Raw genomic sequence first — 21,012 nt, forward strand, 5'->3', positions numbered from 1 at the left:
GAAGTCTGCGGACACCAGGATCGTGGACACCAGAATCGAAGAGTGTACCGAGATGGAATGATCATGTGGAGCGAATGGATAACAATCGTGTGGTGAAAAATACATATCTGAGCGAATTTGAAGGAGGGAGGACGCGAGGTAGGCCAAGGAGAAGCTGGATGAGTGTGTGAGGAAGAGGTTTGGAAGTCGGTGAGGCTAAGGGACTGACCAGATCGAGCTGGCTGGATGAATGTTGTGAGAAGTGCATGATCAGGGATTTGGCACCCTTTTTTAACATGACAGCGTTCGAACTGACTATCGGATACGTTCATGTGAAGCTACAGAATGTGAAAGTTTTTAGCGTATCAGAGGCAGGATTCTTGGGCTTGAATAATGAGTAAACGGAAGCGTGGCCCACTGGATCGGGCAAACTTGGGCTGTCTTGTTACTCACCCTGGCCAAGGGGTGGGAAGGAGGTCCGGATAATAATCATAATCATAATCATAACAATCATAATAATAATAATCGTAATGTATTTAATATAAAATTACTATATAATATGAAATTATTATGAAGGTGGAGAACCAAATCGATTTTGTAATTGGGAATGTGGTGAACACTGCAGAAATATTTAAATATCTCGGAACGATTGTATCATCTAACGGATCATTAAACAATGATTTTGAGGAGAGGACTAGGCAGGCTTGGCGAGCTGTTGGAATGTTGAAAACTGGAGTAATATGCTTTCGGTACATAAAGTAATTTGAAAGTCCATGGTTAGACCAATTTTAATTAATGGACATGAGTCACGGTACACTACAATTGCAACAGATCAGAAAGTATTAGGATCAGAATAAAATACTGGGAAGGATTCTTGGGGTAAAATGGCAAGACAGTTACAAATGAAAGAGTAAGGGATATTACGAGAGTGGAACCAGTTGATGAATATGTGAGACTGTCTCGCTGGAAATGGCTGGGGCACATATAGAAAAGGCAGTTCAATACAGGATGTGCCAGAGTGGACTGCTAGAGGAAGAGGAGGCCGAGGTAGGCCGAGGGAAACATGGTTGAGGATAATGAAAAGCAGGAGAGGCGTGTTGGTGGGACCTTTTTTTTTTTTTTTTTTTTTTTAATAACAGAACGGAGGAAGGAAAAACAAATGGAGAAAAAAAAATAATCCATACACCAGATTACTGGTGTCCTCTGTTCATAAAATATCTGTAACAGTTAGACTTGAAGAGTTGTAGGTTGAAATTTGGAGGGAAACAACTCTGGGGAAGCGAGTTCCAGAGAGATGCAGTTCGGGGAATGAAAGAATTCTGATAGGCAGAAGTTCTGCAATATGGTTGAGTGACATTCCAGTCATGAGCGCTACCAGATGCCCGTGTAGCACGAGGGAAGGCATGGAGAGGTGGCACCATGGACGCAACTTCGTCTGAGCATTTGCCAAAAAAATATCTGTAAAATAATGCAAGGGAGGCAACATTCCTTCTTACTTGCAGGGGAGGTAGTTTATATGTAATGGCAGGGTTGTTAATGATTCTAACAGCTTTATTCTGAATTTTGTCTAGTTGCCTTAATGCAACCTCTCCACAACCATTCCACAAGGGTGAGCAATATTCAAGCTGAGAGCGCACATGACTCTTATAAATTATAGCTAACTGCTCATCGGCGAAGAAGTTACGGACTCTGTACAATAATCCAAGTTTCTTTGAGGCGGTTTTAGCAAGTGATCTGACATGAGAGGTCCAGCTGAGGGCACTGTTAAGTGAGACACCAAGAACTTCAATACTTTTGGAGATGGGAATATTAGTAGCACTGAAGGTAATGTACGAGTCTGGCAATATCTGTCTATTGGTAAACTGTATATATTTAGTTTTACTAGCATTAAAAGAGACAAGGTTGTTTTGTCCCCATTCACTGATTGTAGATAGATCTTCATTTATGGAGATGGCTGTATTGAGTTGAGAGGTAGAGATATTAGACTTTGTAAATGGATGTCTGAGTGTGAATGAACTATGTAGTGTTGAGTCATCTGCATATGAGTGAATGGGATTGTGAGTGACAGATAAGAGATCATTAATATGAACCAGAAATAGGGTTGGCGCCAGAACTGATCCCTGCGGCACGCCGGCGTTAATTGAGTGGAAATTCGAATATACATCATCTACTTTTACTCTTATTTTCCTGTCACTAAGATAAGAAGAAATCAAAGGAACAAAAGACGTTAGTCCATAGCAAGGGAGTTTGGACAGCAGGGAACGGTGCCATACTCTGTCGAAAGCTTTAGAGATATCAAGAGCTACTGCATGAGTTTCTCCAAAAAGATCTATTGATTGATGGATGGTATGAGTTAAGAGATTGAGTATGTCAATGGTGGATCTTTCGTGGCGAAAACCGTATTGTCTATCATTAATTAAGTTGTTGGATTCAAGATGTTTAACAATATGCTTATTAATTAAAGTTTCAAATACCTTACCAAGAGAAGATGTGATAGCTATTGGTCTGTAATTGGAGGGGTCAGACGAACTTCCTTTCTTCGGAACTGGGTGGATATTGGCTTCTTTCCATGAATTTGGGAATAAAGAAGTACGTATGCATAGTCTGAATAATTTAGCTAGGACAGAGGCAAGTTCAGGGGAACACTTTTTCAAAACAATTGGCGGAATTCCATCTGGACCTGGAGCTTTGTTGGTAGGTAAATTGTCTAGATGGATTTTACAAATCTTGTCTGTATTTTAAGTGGGGCAATTTCGGGAGAATCAAGTTCCAGTACTGAGACATTCTGGCTGGTATCATCTATGGTAGAGTTTCTTGCAAAGGTACTAGCAAAGATATCTGCTTTCCCACGTGGGTCATTTGTAATATTGCCATCTGAAGATTTTAGTGGGGGAATGGAAGATGACTTGTTAAAGTTATTATTGAAAGAATTAAGAGTTGACCAGAATATTCTATTGTCATTAGGGTTGTTAAGTAGTTTTGATGCTTGCTTTTGAAGAAAGTTTGATTTAGATAGATTTAATACAGCTTTTGCATGATTTCTAGCAATTTTAAATTGGGAGAGTGATTCAGGTGTTTTTGATTTTAAGTAAGAGTTATATGCTGAAGGAGATGGCAAGAGAAATATTGGAGAATTCATCGAGGCCCTATGCATCCCGTGGGGTGCCACAGGAAATGACTGATAAATCGTACAGGCAAACAAAGGGTAAAAAGACAATTATGAAAATCTTAAAAATCAACTATGCATTTATGGGGCCTGCAATGATTTAAAAAAAAAAAATAACTTAGCTCTTTTGCTGTGGGATGCAGTGACCAGGTAGGTTGGGTACCGTTCAGCTTGGCACGGAAACAAGCATGGAATCAGGCAGGTGAAGTCCCCGGAGCATTCCAATCATCCCCGACAGTAGACCCCAACAGACAAACATTGCTGGTCATTAGGGAATAATAATAATAATAACAATAATAGTAACAGACATTAAGAAGTCTAAATACCATTACTAATAACAGTACAAATATCAATACGTTACCAGTACCGATACCACTGAAGTAGGGAGAGAAGCCGGTGTGCTGAGCGGAACAGGGATAATTTCAGCCTCGGTCCTCTCCATCGCTGCTCCTGATAGACTAACGTGGCAGGTTGGAATGTGAAGCCTTGGTGCTCAAATGGGAGGTGTTTCATACAGGCTCACGAAGCTTCAAAGCACATTTCCCTTGGGGATGTATTCTACCTATCCTTCCCTAATCCCTTGTATTATATCAGTGTCATAGGGACTGGACTTAATAACATATAGGGAAATTTTAATGTATATTCAATTGGCAGATATTTCATTCCATAGCTTAGGAGGGTCGAAGCACCTTTCCCGTGGCGATGTATTCTACCTGTCAGTCATTAATCAATTGTATTATATCAAAAGGGATATGGTTTTCACTGATAACATACAGGGATATGTTTATGTACTATCACGATCACTAATTTCCTTACCCCCCCTGGCTCGAAGTGAGTCGAAGCCAGGGTAGAAGACATGGTAGGCTACCGAACACAGGGTAACGAGAGGCTCACTCACCTGAACCGCAACTCAGTCTCAAGGACGAAACACATGAGCACAGATATGAAACAGTGTTGAATCCTATGATTTTAATATTATGCTATGATTTTAATTTTATGTTCATAATATATTCAATGACAGCACAAGGCGCATCAGTTGTTGGAGACAATGTTTTGCTGTTACTGTACTCGGTATTACATTTATTATTGTTGGTACTGATATCTGTAATGTGGGTAGAGTTGTTGTCAGTGTCGATTGTGGTTGGGATTAAATATTACTGTCGTTATTAGTAGCTGAATAATGAGGACAGATGTAATGTGAAAACAAATCAAAGTAGATTATAGTAAATGCACAGGAAGAATAAAATAGGGAAAGAAAAGATCGGTGTTGAAAATGTTTGGTGCCTCATGAGTCTTACGCCCACTCGGAAATCGATAGCTCGGGCAGGCACCGGATTCACAATATAACTGGATTCACAGTATGTGAGGTATACATGGATTCAAAGAACGCATTAGGTATGATGAATGGATTCCTTGTTCAGTTGCAATTCATGATACCATTCCTTTTTTCTTTTTATTGGAAATCCGTGACTGTCCTTATATGGCAGACGTCATGAAGTTCGTGAACCATTTTACCAGACTGCTGGACTAAGACCCCCCCCCCCACACGATCAGTATTACTGGTCAATATTTAGTACTGATCAATGTTATTGATCGAGTAGGGGTTATATTGAAGGACTGTTCAATATACTGATGACATCAAAATGAGTTTGATTTTCTGTCAATAATACTGACGATGTCAATATTATTAATCGTGTGTGGTAGCTTCAGTAGTATTTATCAGTGTTTTCCCAGTCTCTCCTGAGAGCTAAAGTAGGAACGATGTCAGCCTCTACAAAATAAGATGCTACGAAGTTTATTCTTGAAGTTATTCACGTTTACCTTAACCTTCCAGCCCTTTGGAAGATAAAATCATATGAATATGGTTATCGGAACAAGAACTTGGAGTCATATGAAATATTACGCAGAAAATACCGAGATTCCCAAAGGCTACCACTGATGACGTGAGAAAAAAATCATTACTCTCCGTACAAATTTCAAAAAGGAACTAAAAAAAGTTTGTGACTCATAAATCGGAAGTGACGACTGACGAAGTTTACGAATCAAGTCAATGGTACTACTTTGAAGATACGTTTTTTCCTCAGTGATCAAGAAACACCTTCGGTGACAAGTAGTATCGACGTCATGCAAGAAGATGATAATGAAACACTAGTGGGGAACTACTTATATTACCTATGTAATCATTTACTGCCTACGTAATCCTACATAGTCTGCAAGCACATTTAAATACATCCATAAGATGTGGTTTCGGTTCATCAACCATCCCTTCATCCAACCTCTCCTTCCGTGTTTTTTCTTTCTTTTTCCCTTCAACTGCTAATGGTTGAGAAAGTGTTATAACACCATCACAGTCCGTATCGAAGCTTTGATGTTTGTTGCTTGACATCAATTATACAAATGAATACTGATCAATAGTATTGAACCGTTTGTGGCCGCCGGGATTTTTACAATTATTGATGTCAATATTATTTACTGATATTGTATAGGGGCCTTCACCGTTTCCGCTCACCAGGCTCTATTTCAGCCTTGGCTGCGACTTACCCTCAGCCATGGGGATAAAGAAATTAATGATCACGATAGTACTAAATGCACGAATAAACCAGGAAGAAAAATGTGCTAGCGGAGGCTCCTGAACCAAACAGAGTAACGGTAAAACAAATTTCCAACAAGCGATTTATTTCAGCAATGACAAGGAGAAGGGAGACCATAACTTTACCCTAGAAGCCGGTTGCTACAGAGAATAAATACATAAATAAGTAAATGGAGAGAGAGAGAGAGAGAGAGAGAGAGAGAGAATTAGTTAACGAGTGTGGTATGCTGAGGAGGGATTGGCAAGAGAGCTGTAAAATGTTAAATGATTGGCCGGTTCTGTAAAGCGTGCTCTGATTGGCTAGAGAGAGAGAGAGAGAGAGAGAGAGAGAGGGAGGGGGGGGGGGAAGCGAGGTGAGGTAGGACGGAGAGAAGTCAGTTCGTCATAAACCAACTGACCATCTGAGTAGACACAACAGCTAGCTTCTTTCTGGGTAGTACAGTATATTTGTTTTGTATTTTTATGTTTTTGTATGTGTTTATTTGGTTATGCTGTGCCCATATTCCGTTTTTATCATGTATTAATTTAATTCGCAGGCAGAGCAAGCGTGTGGATGAGTGGTTGACGTGACGAGACAGGAGAGAATCTCGACAGAGGTTTAATGTCCTTGAATTCATCCTTGGTAGATATTGTTACTTTCTCTTGAGTAAAATTACCGTGGATTTCCTGCGTGTACTTAGCATAATAACCAATAAATCTTGATATATATCTATTTTCACATAATGCGTATAAACTTCCCGTATATTCAATAGTCCATAAGTACATCCTAAAATTTCCTTAATTGCTTTTTCTTTTCTTTTTTCTTTTAAAGATCGTGAGCTGCGAGGACGATCGACTTTGAGGAAGGGTAAGACGGACATCTGCGAGGTCAATCCAAACGGGGCAAGATCCTAGCTTAGAGGTCGATTGGGGCCGAGGAAAAGTACAGATCGTGAGTTGGGTGTCAAATCCAGGAGACGTATCGGCAGCGTGAACTGTAAAACCTGTCTGGGGTGAGGAAAAACAAAGCTGCGAAGCAATCTAAGAGTAGGAAGGATCGTCAGCGTGAGCTGCGAGGCCAGCTCTGGTGAAAACCTGTTGAAGAACTTAAAACCAATGGACACAAATGAAACCAATGGACAGATTAGACGAATCTAATGGGATTCGTTACTTAAAACGCTTAGTGGCATGTGTGAAATTAATAAAAATATAAATTGCAATAGTTTGGAATTTAATGCCTACATATAATCCTAAAAATGGCACATGAGTCCTTTGATCACGATTTTTGACGTTTCTTATTCTTTAACTCTATTCAATTTTAAACTGAGAAACTCTTATCTAACCACAGAATAAAATCTTCTGGATATGGCAAGGGAAAGAAAAATAAGAGAAACTAATATCAATCTTAAACATTCAACTAGCGAGGTTACAAACATACCGATAATGAAAACTGCTAAGTAATAAAACCACGTAACACATAGGGAGAAAATGACATCAAAAGGACGAGGGAATCAAAGATCATACTAGTTACAGACTGGCAAATACACCGTGACAAAGGCCACAAGGCAAAACGTAACCGCGAGCCAAGAGTGGAGAGGGTGTACGAAAGCCTAAGTGAGGGGAGCTGGGAAGGAGCTAGGTGAGGGAAAAGTTGCGACGGGCATAATATTCAAAGTATCAATGAAGGACTTGGGAAATGGTGAGACGTTAATGAGTTAAGAGGTCCGGAAGTATGGGTTTTAAACCTAACTTAACGAAGGATGGGAAAAACGATAAAAAAAACTTACACCACATTACAGGTGTCCACTCGGAAAAAAAAAAAAAAAAAAAAAAAAAAACTTGAACAGCAGTATGTTTATAAAAGTTGAGGGGTAAACAACTCGGGTAATAAGTTCCAAAGGTATGCAGTGCGGGGAATAAAAAACTGATAGGCAGAAGATTCAGACCTCGGTAACCATTTCAGATTTGAGGTCATAACCTAAGCAAATATCAGATATACTAGTATTTTTACTAAGACGGTTAACTGACTACACTCGGCCACAATCATATATACATGCAGTAAATATGTAAACTTAAGTAAAAGGACTAACCATCACATATAAACCAGCACGCAAATACCTATATTTAAACGCACACACTAGGTAACAATCTTAATTTTACTAATCCTCGCAAGCAGTGATGGCCCGAGGAGTATGTGATTGGGGGGGGGGGAGGTAAGGATAATTTTGACAAACTTTATTTGGCGTTACGGTTTGACCAACTAAACATATAAACAAACTAAATGACACCCCCCCCCCTTCCTTGACACCGTTCCTTGAGTGAAGGGGGTCCAGGTCCAGTCACCTTGATTAATTACCGGATGGTACTTTATTTTGGCTTAGATTACTCCCCTGACAAGGAAACGAATATTTTGTTCTCTCTCTCTTTACAGTATATATATATATAGGACACAAAGGGTGCTGTGGTTGAACCAGTGTCGCGTACTATTAAGTATGTATGCACCAAGTCGGCTTGCCCGGGCCGATTATACTTGGTTCACAGACTACACACACATCCAAAGCCACTCCAACACAACAATTACACTTACAAGCACTTCTCACCCTATATACAGTCTCTACCAGACAGCCTAAGCCACTTGGTAGAGATACATTGGCTGTATCGTCCCTACTTCGGTCGGGATAGGCCGGTCCTGAAGTGGATACTCAAACGGCTGAATTAAACTCGTAATACCTCAAGTCTATTGTTTCATTTAATTTTTGCTGCAACACTATTATAATAAATCTAGGATGGAACTCGACTGATAATGGACATCCTCTCTACAATAAACTTCTCCACTTGACCCCTGGATCTCATTCTCAGTCTCTCCTTCCACTTTCCACCTTACATGCACACTCCTGATACGCCTCTCATTCTCCATCCTCGCCACATGGCTAAAGAAATACATCAAACTTTATATCATATTAAACGAGGTTGCAATTAAAACATACCACTGACCGGGAAAGTCAATTTTATTTCGAATCAAAACAAAGATGTACAGTTAAGATATTAGTAATCATCTACTTTTACCGACACACATCGCAATTATTGTTGTGTTCGTCGTTATCTCGAAAGTGCGATAAATACAGGAGTAACGAAAATAATAAAACACCAAACAAAGTGGTAATATGCATCCTTTTAAACCCCCTTGCTATTGTTACCTATTCATTTTTTAACCTTCAAATGTTTATGTATATATATACTGCATATGTAAATCTCCCATTAATATACACATCAATTACTGTTTACGCTGATCTCCGAAAGTTTACGGACTGCAATATACTGTATGTTTAATTCTATGGCTTCTCAAAACTAGGGTGGGACAACTTCTTCAAAGGTTTCCATATATTTGTGTACTATTTCTTTAAACTATGGTGCTTACTCTACGTTATGGGGGAAGGGGGGAGGGCGGGAGGAAGGGTGATGAGTGGGGGAGGGGATATGGGGGAAGGGGTGGGGGAGAAAGGGCGATGAATGGGGGAGGGGATATGGAGGAAGGAGGGAGGGAGAAAGAGTGATGAATGGGGGAGGGGGAAAGGAGTGAGATAAGGAAGGGCAGCGAGAGGGATGGAGGGATGCATGGATAATGGAGGGGGGAGGGGGGCGCGAAGGAAATGAGTACAAAGGAAAGCAAACACCAGCAGATCGAATGGTTCTTTCAAGACTGTTTGTTACAGAGAAGACTATATTATTTCTAATTCTATAGGAATGGCAAAGCAAGCAGCAGGAGGAAAATGGTGAAGAGTGGGTGACGACAGAGGAAGGGAGGAAAAGGAAGGCCTATGGAAAGGACGACAAGGGATAGGGGAAAAACGGAGTACTATGCCGAGGATAGAAAGATGAGAGGGAAAATACGAGTGTGGACTTATAAGGAGGAAAGGGGAAAGGATCAAAAACAGCTGATATATATGGTGTGAAGGGGAGTAAAATAAGAGATGGAAGTGGAGATAGGGATGTGAGAGAAAATACAAGAATTAGGAAAAAGTAGCGGGGGTGATGGAGGAAGGATGGTTGAATGAGCGAGAGGTGCTCGTGAGGAGTTGAAACACTGAGGCTGCTAAGCGGGAAAACTATGGAAGCAAAGAATTGCGAACGGTTGGTAAGGGAGGGGATACAGGGGCTTATGAATAAACGGGTGCACGATGGAGGATGAGGGGAAGAGGAGAGGGGAGGATGGGATGATACCAGCCATGATGGGGTGGGGGAAGAATAGGGGGATGGTGAGGCAGGGACGGAAATGGAGGGAACGATAGAAAATGGGCAAGAAAGAGTAATCAGACAAAACACAATTCTAAAAGGGGGCACTACTCTATTTGTAACACTGACCAGCCTCAAATCATTATAACAACTACAATAATGATGATGCTAATAAACCTTCCTCACTGATATCATTAACATCATTATCGGCAACTATACTGGGTCTAGAAACAAGGATGGTGGTAGTAGTAGCCTACTGGTAGCTAAGACGGAGGAGTGGGAACTTAGCAATGTTGGTAGTGTGGTAGAAATGGTGGTGATCTGGATGGCTGTGCTGGTTAGTGGAAAAAGGATGGCCGAAGTTGTGGTAGTAGCTAATTACTGCGGGGACAGTGGTGGTGGTAGCTAGATGTTAGTACTGCCAGGAAAGTTAGTAGATCTTCTTGGGATGGTGTCGGTTGTGGTTGGTTAGTTCTAGGAATGGTAGTGACGGCCTGTTAGTACTGCTGGGGATGGTGGTGACTGTGGTAGATCTTGCTAGGAACGGTGGTGGAAGTTGTTAATAGTACTGCTGGGGATGGTGGTAGTTGTGGTGGTTACTGCTACTGGGATGGTGGTAGTAATGGTAGTTGACGCTGCTTGATAACTGCATGGTACAAAAAGAGAATGAGACAGACTCTCTCTCTCTCTCTCTCTCTCTCTCTCTCTCTAACAAGACAAAAAAGAAAACAACACAAACAATGAAAAACACCAACCGGAGAACAAAATACGAAATCTGACATTCTGAGCCAAGGAAAAACTGACAAACATATAAAAAACATGCCAACAAAATGAAGACAAACAAAACACAAAAACAGACAAAAATTCACCACAAGCAAAATACGACCAAAAACTTCACTTCCTGACAAAACTTTTTCACTTCAAATCAACCAGACATAACCAAAATATGGTAATGAGTTTTGATGAACACTGAATCAAGAAAATATCTTTACTTTTCTATCTCCGATTTTTTAAAACAGTGCATTGAAAACTATTCTTTGGTAACCTATGTATGTGCATGGCTTACTTTAATCAATATAACAAAGATGGAATTTTGTCCAACACAATCAACAGCCTATACTACATCAATTCAGATAAGCAAGAATAATAATGACTAATTGCTGTACCAGCTATCATACTACTTCTACTACTACGACTATTACTACTACTACTACTACTATTACTACTACTACTACTACTACTAGTAATAATAGTAATATCCTAACCTTTTTCATCAACTTTACCATTTCAAGTCCCTCTATTCAGCAGCCCATCACACTGAGTTATCTCCTCTTTCAACAACCAACACTACACTCTTATTTACAATTACTTTCACAACACACTGCTCACAGACATTCGTAAGATTCTCCATCAGTCTACAAAACCCTGGCTCACTAAAGAAAACAACGCACACTCTCTGCACCCATCAGACTGAAGATTACACCATTAAATACCATTCTTGCCCTTCTCCAGACAACTCATTTTTTAATCTCTCCCATAAACCCATCCATATGTATAAAGATGCATCTTATAGCCATGGAGACATCACGCACCCTTACCTCACCACAGCACTAATACTGAACCACTCATTGAGAGATCCAACTATTCTTACATACGCATTACTACCCTAAACTCTTTACAGCATGCGCCAGATTCCTATTCACACTATGCACATGGAAAACGTTCAATAATCCTCCCCATTCTCCCTGTCACACGCTGTTTCCTGATTTAAAAGTGTCAAAAAAACCTTACATTCCTTTTCACATGCTTTCTCCACTGTCTTTCTTTTGCACATTTTTTATTCACACTTTAACCCTGTTCATTACTCATTCAGCATTGCTATATTCCACACCTTCTCTATAATTATTCAAAAAACTTTCTGCCTTACTCATCCATATAACTTTCCCACTTCATTCAAAAGACTTACACCGTGACAGTAATTGACTGCACTCAATCCCATCGCCTTTACTTATGCACAGAGGCACAATCACATCCTTCTTCCATGCCACCAGTACAACTCCTCTTTCAACCTTTATTCCATTGCTATTTACGGTGATATTACGTTTTGAGATAATTACACCAAACACTTCTGTTCCATTCGCTCCACTTCATTTAATAATCTTTACATGCCTCTCATTCACACCTGATCCTTCCCATTTTCAACCACTTAGCAGAACTGTTCACTTCTGCCAGTGTCACAATTTCAGGTACTTCATTCCTTCTCTGCACATCACCAAAACTAATTACAGTATGTTTACTACTGATCTGCTCTCATCAGTCCCATTCATCAGTTTTCCTATTCATCCATCTTAAGATTCAGTCCACCCATTTCATCAATTTATCTACAATTCTACAAACCCTCTATCCATCCATCTCCCTCATGTATCCATCCATCCACTTCAAATATCTACCCACCAACATACATACCTATCTATCTATCTATCTACTTATCTATCAATCCATCAATCTATCCCTCACCTCAGCCGCGCATGCCGAGGAACCCTGATGGCGCTCTCTTGTGAAGGAAAGGCATGTCCTCCTCCACCTGGTCCGCCCACTTCTTACCCCGCATGCCCAGGAACCCAGAGGGGGCACGCTTGTCCTGATCCCCGGAGAGTGCTTGCCACATCTGGGGGAGAGGATCACGTTAGAGGTGATTTTGTTGGGACAAGAGGGAGACGATGGGGATATTATTAATATTATTATTTTATTTAAGGGGCAGAGGGCAGGGTCTGTGGAGTCAAGGCAGGGGGAGGAATTGGTAAGAGGTGGGATTTTTGTAAGGGATTATTTTTTTTCCATATAGGGATAGGGTGTTAGACAGGTTGGTCGAGGGAGGGGGATATAAGGATAGGATTGGTAAGAAGAGGGATTTTTAAGTTTTTATTTTTATTTTTATTATTTTTTTTTGAATGAAGAGGTGTGTTCAGGGTTTGTGGGGTCGAAGGAGGGGCAGGAAACTGAGGGAATGGAAATAGGAGGGATTTTTGGGAGCACCTTTATATTTGGGGGGGGGGAGGAGAGGGAGTACAAAGCCGAGTATAATGTCTGGTAGTAGTAATAATCAAATTACAATGGTGTCACCCTTTGGATGGGGATGAGTACACCCCAGTAATATCCTAATATAATGAGGCTCTACCTTACCTACATGGTGTTGTAACTGCGTAGAATAAGACAGCATCAAACCTTACATTCACTCTTATCACACAATGGCTTGTGGTGTTTGCTGTTCATTGTTCTCATCTTCAGCTCTGGTGGTTATAATACTAATAAAATATACCAAATTACTGCAACAAAACGTTAAGTGGCGGTGTGATGCCTGTAATTCATTCTTTTCCTGTTGGTTCAGTGATTAAAAAAAAATGTAAAAAACTGATACTGTTTTGCCAAAGGACTTGATGTATGAGTTGCACATAACTGTATACACCATACGAAGCAAAGAATTAAAAGAGCAACTATCACGGAGTGGATAAAGTCAGGGCGAATGAAATCTTGATTTTTTTTTTTTACAATAACAGAACAGAGGAAGGAAAAACAAAAGGATAAAAGAAATCCATATACATCATTACAGGTTTCCTCTATTCGTAAAAAATCCGTAACAGTTGCACTAGAACAGTCGTAGGTTGAAGTTTGGGAGGAAACCATTCTGGGGAAGTGAGATACAGAGGGATGCAGTTTGGGGATTAAAATAATTTTGATAGGTAGAAGTCCTGCAATATGGCAGTGAGACAGTCCAGTCCTGAGCACTACCAGATGCCCGCATAGCGCGGGGAAGGGCATGGAGAGGTGGAGTAATGGATGCAAAATCGTCTGAGCAGTTGCCATAAAAGTATGTGTAAAATAATGCAAGGGAGGCAACATTCCTTCTTATAGGGGAGATAGTTCACTGGTAATAGTACAGTTATTAACAACTGTAACAGCTTTGTTCTAAATTTTGTCCAGTTGTTTTAGTGTAACCTCTCCACATCCATTTCACAAGGGTGAGCAATATTCCTGCTGCAAGCACACACGACTCTTGCAAATTACAGTTAACTGCTCGTCAGGGAAGGAGTTACAGACTGTATAATAATCCAAATTTCTTTGAAGCGGTTTCAGCAAGTCATCTAACATAAGAGGTCCAAGTGAGGGCATTGTTAACTGAAACACCGAGAATTTAATACCTTTAGATATACCGTAGGAATATTAGTAGCGCTGAAGGTAATACAGTATAGGAATCAGGAATGGTACTTAAAAGCTGTAATAACACTAGTTTATCGTATGAGAATACATTCATCATTACTCTCTCTCTCTCTCTCTCTCTCTCTCTCTCTCATATACAAATAATTGAAATAAATGTGTATGTCTATAATATGAGCATAAAGATTACACAGGAGGTTAATATGCAGAAAGATAGTGTTTACTGAGTCAGTATGCATAACAGTAATATTATATACGAGGTCAGGATACATAAAGGCTGCATATACATGTGGCCAGTATAAATTAGGGTATTATACACATGACAGCCTATCAGTATGCATAATAGCAGAGGATACAGGAAATCAGTAAGCAATTTATACATAGAGGAACTATAGACATGAGATCAGTACACATCAGGGTAGAATACACGACAGCCAAAAATACATACAGGGAGGTAGTAGTCAAGGTCATCCTGGTTGTATCCACCCATGCTGGCCTTCTTACCCCTCATGCCAAGGAAACCTGCAGGGAAAAAGAAATTACCATTAGCTTCACTTTTCTCATTACCATTAACATCGTCACATAAAGCATTAATATCACCAGATAACATACCATCACCAAACTTCATTATTAGTGTCACCAGAACATCACCACATCATTAACATTACCACAACTAAATCATTATCATTATTATCAACATTTCACACCATCATCATCACATACAGCCATCAACATTACCACAGGTTACCATCAAGGACATCAACAAAATATCATTGGAACATCATCACATACTGTCATCAACATAACCACATTCCATTACCAAAGAAATAACATTAGCACTTCATTGTTAACATCATATTTCCCCATTACCATCACCATATATAGCCACTGATGTCAGTACATAATCATCATCCCCAAGCATGTTATCAATCACATCCCCATGCAAGAATTAACTTCACTAGAACGCCACTACACATCGCCATTAACACCTGTACATGTGCCACAAAAACACAACACACAACACCACATCACAGCAAAACACCATTACACCTCACAGCACCAACACACAGTACGTCCCAGCAGCACATCAAGCCCTCCATTAGCACAAGGAACTTAATGCCATATAGTTTTTAACATTCTTCCTACCATGTCTATCCATTAACTAATCCCTATAGTTAATGAATGGATCGTGGTACAACACGATTTTAAATAACAAAAACAACTACTACTATTATAAAAATGACATCGACTACTACTACTACAAATTACTATGACTACTACTACTACTGCTACTTCCTACTAGTACTACTTATTACTAGTACTAGTACTAGTATATACTACTACTACTAATAGCAAGTCAAAAGTTCTTGGTACTAAAGGAAAAGAAAGGGTCGTTTAAAAATGCCAACAATTTGTTTGTACGCCAACAGTATATCAGTGAATTAAAGAATATCACAGAAAGCCCAAATTATAGACATCCCAGATCAAGGGTCTACGCAATTTTTAAATCACGATCCAAACACCAAAGAAAGTCTTTAACGATTCTATAGACTAGTCAGATCTAATGCAAATTTAAGCCACACCAAATGGTTTCCTGTACGCCAAGAAACCATTTACAACGCTGGGTGGTAACCACATAACCAAACCATACATGCTCCCTACGTGTCAACAAGTGGGTTGGAGGAGGTTTAATGCCCCTCCCCGTAAAACAAATAACTGAAAGTCAAATTGCCACCCCTTACGGGATTATGGCGTCTTGCAATTGATAGATAACTTGATAGATAGATAGATCAAATAAGCATTTATTCTCATTTATCATGTTTCAGCGTTGTCCCATGAAAGGTCAAAAAGAGGTCTACTTAGGTTATCCAGATCTAAAACGTCCTTAACTAGTCTGAACATTTACTGAAAACAATTGTGTTCATTAATTTCAAACATGTCCAGAAAAAATTCTATATATTCCATGCATAACTGAATACAAAACAAGTCCTTAACATGTCTACACATACACAGTCCCAAACATGTCTAATTAGCTAAAACACATTTCAATCATGTCTTCACAGCCAAAACAAGTTCCAAACATGCCCAGAAGCCCCACAAACGTCTCATTCACATTCACACTTTCGAAACAAGAACTCCACAAGTCACAAGCACGTACCGGAGGGAGTCTTCTTGCCCCTCATGCCCAGGAAGCCAGATGGGGCACGCTTGAGGAGGTAGTCGAGGTCAGTGTCGTCGGAGGCGCCTGCAAGCACTTCCTCTCCACCCTTCTTACCGCGCATGCCCAGGAAACCAGATGGCGGCGCCTTCTTGCCTGTGGATGAGGGGGATGTCAGGGTAGGTCACGTCAAGGGAAAGACAGAGATCAAAGTGATGAAGATAACAATATTAATTAAGTGGTACTACACACACACACACACACACACACACACACACACACACACACACACACACACACACACACACACACACACACACACACACACACACACACACACACACAACGTCCTTGTCACCAGTACCAGAAATAAGAAAACCAATAAAAACAACACAAAAACCTACACAGAACACTAACCAAGACAATAACTACTATAACAACCAGGATATGCAGCTCGTGTTTTTTTTTGTCAAATGCCAAGACAGGGAGGGTGGGGGTCAAGAACAGGCTGGGTGGGGCACTTTAGCACGTATCCGTGCGCTCTCTCTCTCTCTCTCTCTCTCTCTCTCTCTCCGAACTGCTTCGTTCAAACACATATTTCTCTTTTTCTATCCTCCTCCCTCCATTCCCTTCCCTCCTTTCTTTTGCCCCTCTCTCTCTCTCTCTATCTATCTCTCTCTCTCTACGGCCGCTTAGTCACACTCCTTAGGGACGAGGTTTATGTTGAAGTTAAACAGTAAAGGAGTCTTAATGTAGTCCGTCACACACACACACACACACACACACACACACACACACACACACAATGCAAACATACATACTCACATACATACATACGCACACATCCATCTACATACATACATACACACATAGTGAGTTTTACGTCAGGTACCCCTTTTTTGGATAAGGGCTAAGGCGCTGCCCCTGGGTAGAGGACTTTGGTTTGGAGCGTGTAGCATTTTATGACCGGGTGCCCTTCCTAATGTCTACCAATGACCCTTGGGTGGATTCGATCCTCAGACCCTTCGGTCAGAGTGGAGCGCTCTAACCCACTCGCACAAATTTATACATACATACCGTACACACACAATGTTCAATCATCCTCTCCCTCAAAACAATAATAAAAAAAAAAAAAAAAAAAAAACTCAGGCTGTTAGAGAAGCTATTTGTTGTCTGAAAGAACGTGCCTTCAATCCCGGGCTCAGGCAGTGAAGAGTCTGATGTTCAATATTACACTCGAACAGTCTTTATTGAACAACCACAAGACCCACCACGTCAAAAAAACATCCTCGCTATTACCCCGAATGAGACTATCTTTTTCTTGTAAGGTATTCAATATGGACGGTGGGAATTGGCGCGTAAGTGGTGACAGTTGAAGGTGTGTGGTACGTATGAGGACTTGCCGGGTCTCAGAGAAAGGATAATCAGATCTACTCCCAGGGTTGAACATAAAATTATATAACAAAAATAGTACGACGAATCTTAGTTAATGCTGGCTATATCTAAGACGATTTTATTTACCTTAGGAATGAACTCTTGCTAAATTCACCATTAGTCCTTTCAGCTCTCTCTCTCTCTCTCTCTCTCTCTCACACACACACACAATGGGAAAGGAGAGAGAGAGAGAGAGAGAGAGATGGAGGTGTCAGGGAGGAGGGAAGCAAGTGTTTTGTTTCTCCAGGTTTACTCTCTTAAGTGAGGAGGAGGAGGAGGAGGAGGAGGAGGAGGAGGCTCTCCCCCACCCACCAAACCATCTTGTAAAACTAGTAGGAAAAATATAGGGAAAAAAAAAAACACACACACACCATGCTCGTCTGAAAGCACAAGCATGGAAATTTTTGTTGGAGAGGAGGGAAAAAAAGAGGAGGGAAGGAGGGAGGAAGGGAAAAGGGAGGACGAGGAAGGAGGGTGGGAAGGAAGAAGGGATGAATAAAGAGGAGGGAGGGAAGGAGGGAAAAAAGAGGAGGAAGGAGAAGAGTGGAGGTCAAGTGGAGGTCAAAGCAAAACAGGTGGCAGGAAGAGAAGAATGGACCACAGGAAGGAAGGAGAAGGAGGCTTAGACAGGAGAAATACGGAGGATGGGGAGGAGAAATGAACATGGTAACCGGTAGCGAACAGCAGACTCTCTCTCTCTCTCTGCAACTGGTTGTCCTCACTTTCAATCTTCACTTTCCATCATCTTTCCTTCTCTTCCTCCCCTGTTACTCCTTCTATTTACCCTCCTTTTCTTCTTCTTCTTCTTCTTCTTCTCTCTCTCTCTCTCTCTCTCTCTCTCTCTCTCTCTCTCTCTCTCTCTCCTACTCTTACGATTTCCTCCCACCCTCCTCCATTCCTCCCTTTTTCCCTACTTTCCTCCTCTTCCCTTTACCACCCCCAAGGCGACTCTCAAACACATACATAAAGGGAGCCACACACACACACACACACACACACACACACACACACACACACACACACACACACAGTACTTGAAATTACGAAAGACTGAAAAGAATCGCAAATTATAGTAACGAGTATATGATAACGTTTGTAAAACAAATAATAATAATAATAATAAAATAATAATAATAATAATAATAATAATAATAATAATGAACTACACATGTTATTAACAGTAAAAAAAATGCTCTGGAATTATTAAAAAAAAGAAAGACAATCGTCAACTACGTAAAATGAGTGAAAACAACCACGGTATAGGCCAGGCATACATGTTATCACTCCTCTCATATTTTCGGGGTAACTATTTTAGCATAATACACCAAACATTTAATACAGTTTATACATATCACTCTGCAGTATATTCTAACCATTTTGCTGTGGGAGGCGGGGGTTCTCTTCTGCTAAAATCATGTTGGTGAAATATAATGTTAACATTTTTCGCCACAACCTTGAAAAATATATTAATTCTTTTTTACTGATTTATTTCCCCCCTTTTTTTTTTTTTTTAACTGGATACATGTTTACATTTTTCCGCCGCACCTTTGCAAAATAGTTTAAATTTTTGTGGTTTTTACTGATTTACTTGCTCATTTATCTATTTATTTTTTTCACTAATACACTTGTCCAGGGTTTACATGAATATAACGTATAGTTGGTATACTGCAGCCAAAGGGTTTACATCGTTTATAACATAATCTGGCAATAAATTGTCAAAAATACAGTTGAGAACGAATGTAGGGCCAGATGTTTCTCACACACAACATACACTAAGTTCAATCTCCATCAAAAATTAAATTTAAAAAAAAGTTAAACCGCTCCTGAGGTTTGACAGATGTTTAAATGAACACTCTACTATTATGCTATCATTTTTTTTAGTTTATTCTAGTTAATATTGGACTATTTTTTATATAAGCCTCCTTGTACGGAAAGGGTTAATGAGGCGTATATCCAATCCCTAAAAAAAAAAAAAAAAAAAAAAAATCTAATCTCTCCACTTCAAAAGTCGAATAAAAAACTAAGAAGCCTGAAACTACATGCACCATTTACGAACCACATCCTGTAAATGAGGGAGGTGAAGAGTAACGAAGTACCTCTGAGTGGGAGACCGTAGTCCATTGGTGCTGCTGCGTCATAGTAGTCCTGTGCCCCATCTCCCGCACCCACGTCCTTCTTGCCCCTCATGCCCAGGAATCCGGAGGGGGCGCGTCGCTCCCTCGCACCATCGCTCCCTTCCTGACCCGCCTCAGCCGCTGCTAGGACGCCTGCGCACACACACGCCATCAACACCACCCACGCGCACCACTTCATCATGGCTACAAAAATAGAAGAAATTGTTATTATCAAAGGAATACTATCCGCACGTAAATATGCTTAAACATTTCACATTTTTTTATTATATTCTCGTGCCAGTAAAGATGTTAGCATTAAGTAAGCTTCATGATGCAACAGCATAGATAGATAAGTACACAAAACATAGAGTACACTATTTTAAAACTTTCGTTCTGTGTTATGTCAAACACCACAGTAGGGATAAGGAAATACATCGAGTACAGTATTTCAAAGCATTTCGTTCAGTGTAACATAATGTCTAACAACAGCAGTCTCGATATTTTCTACGTCGACCATACGCACAAGGTAAAGATTCACAACAAGACTCCTTTGATCTCTTTGGGGACATACACCAGAGGAAAAAGAAAGCCCCGGCCCCGGTTCACCACTCCAATCCATTGCTCTGGCAGACAGAACTAGGCTGTAACATCAGTGCTAGGCGGAGGGATCGCTACATCAATACAACAGCACAAAGACTGGGTTCACTTTTCTACTGCCAGCCATTTTTTTTTTCCATCATCATCATCATCATCACCACCACATAACTATCTTAACCCTTGACCCATTTCTATACCTAAAAACTGGGAGACGTAGAAACTGAGAGAGAGAGAGAGAGAGAGAGAGAGAGAGAGAGAGAGAGAGAGAGAGAGAGAGAGAGAGAGTTACAACATTCTGTCCTGCGAACCAGACCACACAGCCACCCACCCCATCCTTCACGACTCACAAATCCCAGCTCACTTTTACAACAAGCGGAACAAACGCCCGTGTTTTAATTTCCCCTGTTTTAATCCCCTCTTAGCCCCATGAATAAAAAAAAATTGATCTGAAAGGAACGGTAGTTGTTACTGTACACACGAATTACTTATTAAACTTGTAAAAATACTATGCTTAGTACTATGTCTCTTTTTACAATCACATTCTCAT

The 21,012-nt window shown here is 40.4% G+C and overlaps 1 protein-coding gene across 1 annotated transcript in view; it reads right to left on the bottom strand.

The window, feature by feature from the left end:
* Positions 1 to 9,715: 9,715 nt before the first annotated feature.
* Positions 9,716 to 21,012, bottom strand: part of Tk (Tachykinin) — a 160,678-nt gene continuing 149,381 nt past the window's right edge. Inside the window, exons 2-6 of the mRNA XM_080281726.1 lie at positions 19,851 to 20,072; positions 16,321 to 16,476; positions 14,611 to 14,684; positions 12,465 to 12,615; positions 9,716 to 10,593 (exon numbers count right to left, since the gene is read on the bottom strand). Of these exons, the coding sequence (XP_080137852.1) occupies positions 12,466 to 12,615; positions 14,611 to 14,684; positions 16,321 to 16,476; positions 19,851 to 20,070 (600 nt within the window). The 5' untranslated portion in view covers positions 20,071 to 20,072 and the 3' untranslated portion in view covers positions 9,716 to 10,593; position 12,465. The remainder of the gene's footprint in view (positions 10,594 to 12,464; positions 12,616 to 14,610; positions 14,685 to 16,320; positions 16,477 to 19,850; positions 20,073 to 21,012) is intronic.

The sequence above is a fragment of the Coenobita brevimanus genome, chromosome 90 (assembly GCF_032717465.1).
Source record: "Coenobita brevimanus isolate Jiangsu-jjx chromosome 90, ASM3271746v2, whole genome shotgun sequence".
Lineage (NCBI taxonomy): Eukaryota > Metazoa > Arthropoda > Malacostraca > Decapoda > Coenobitidae > Coenobita > Coenobita brevimanus.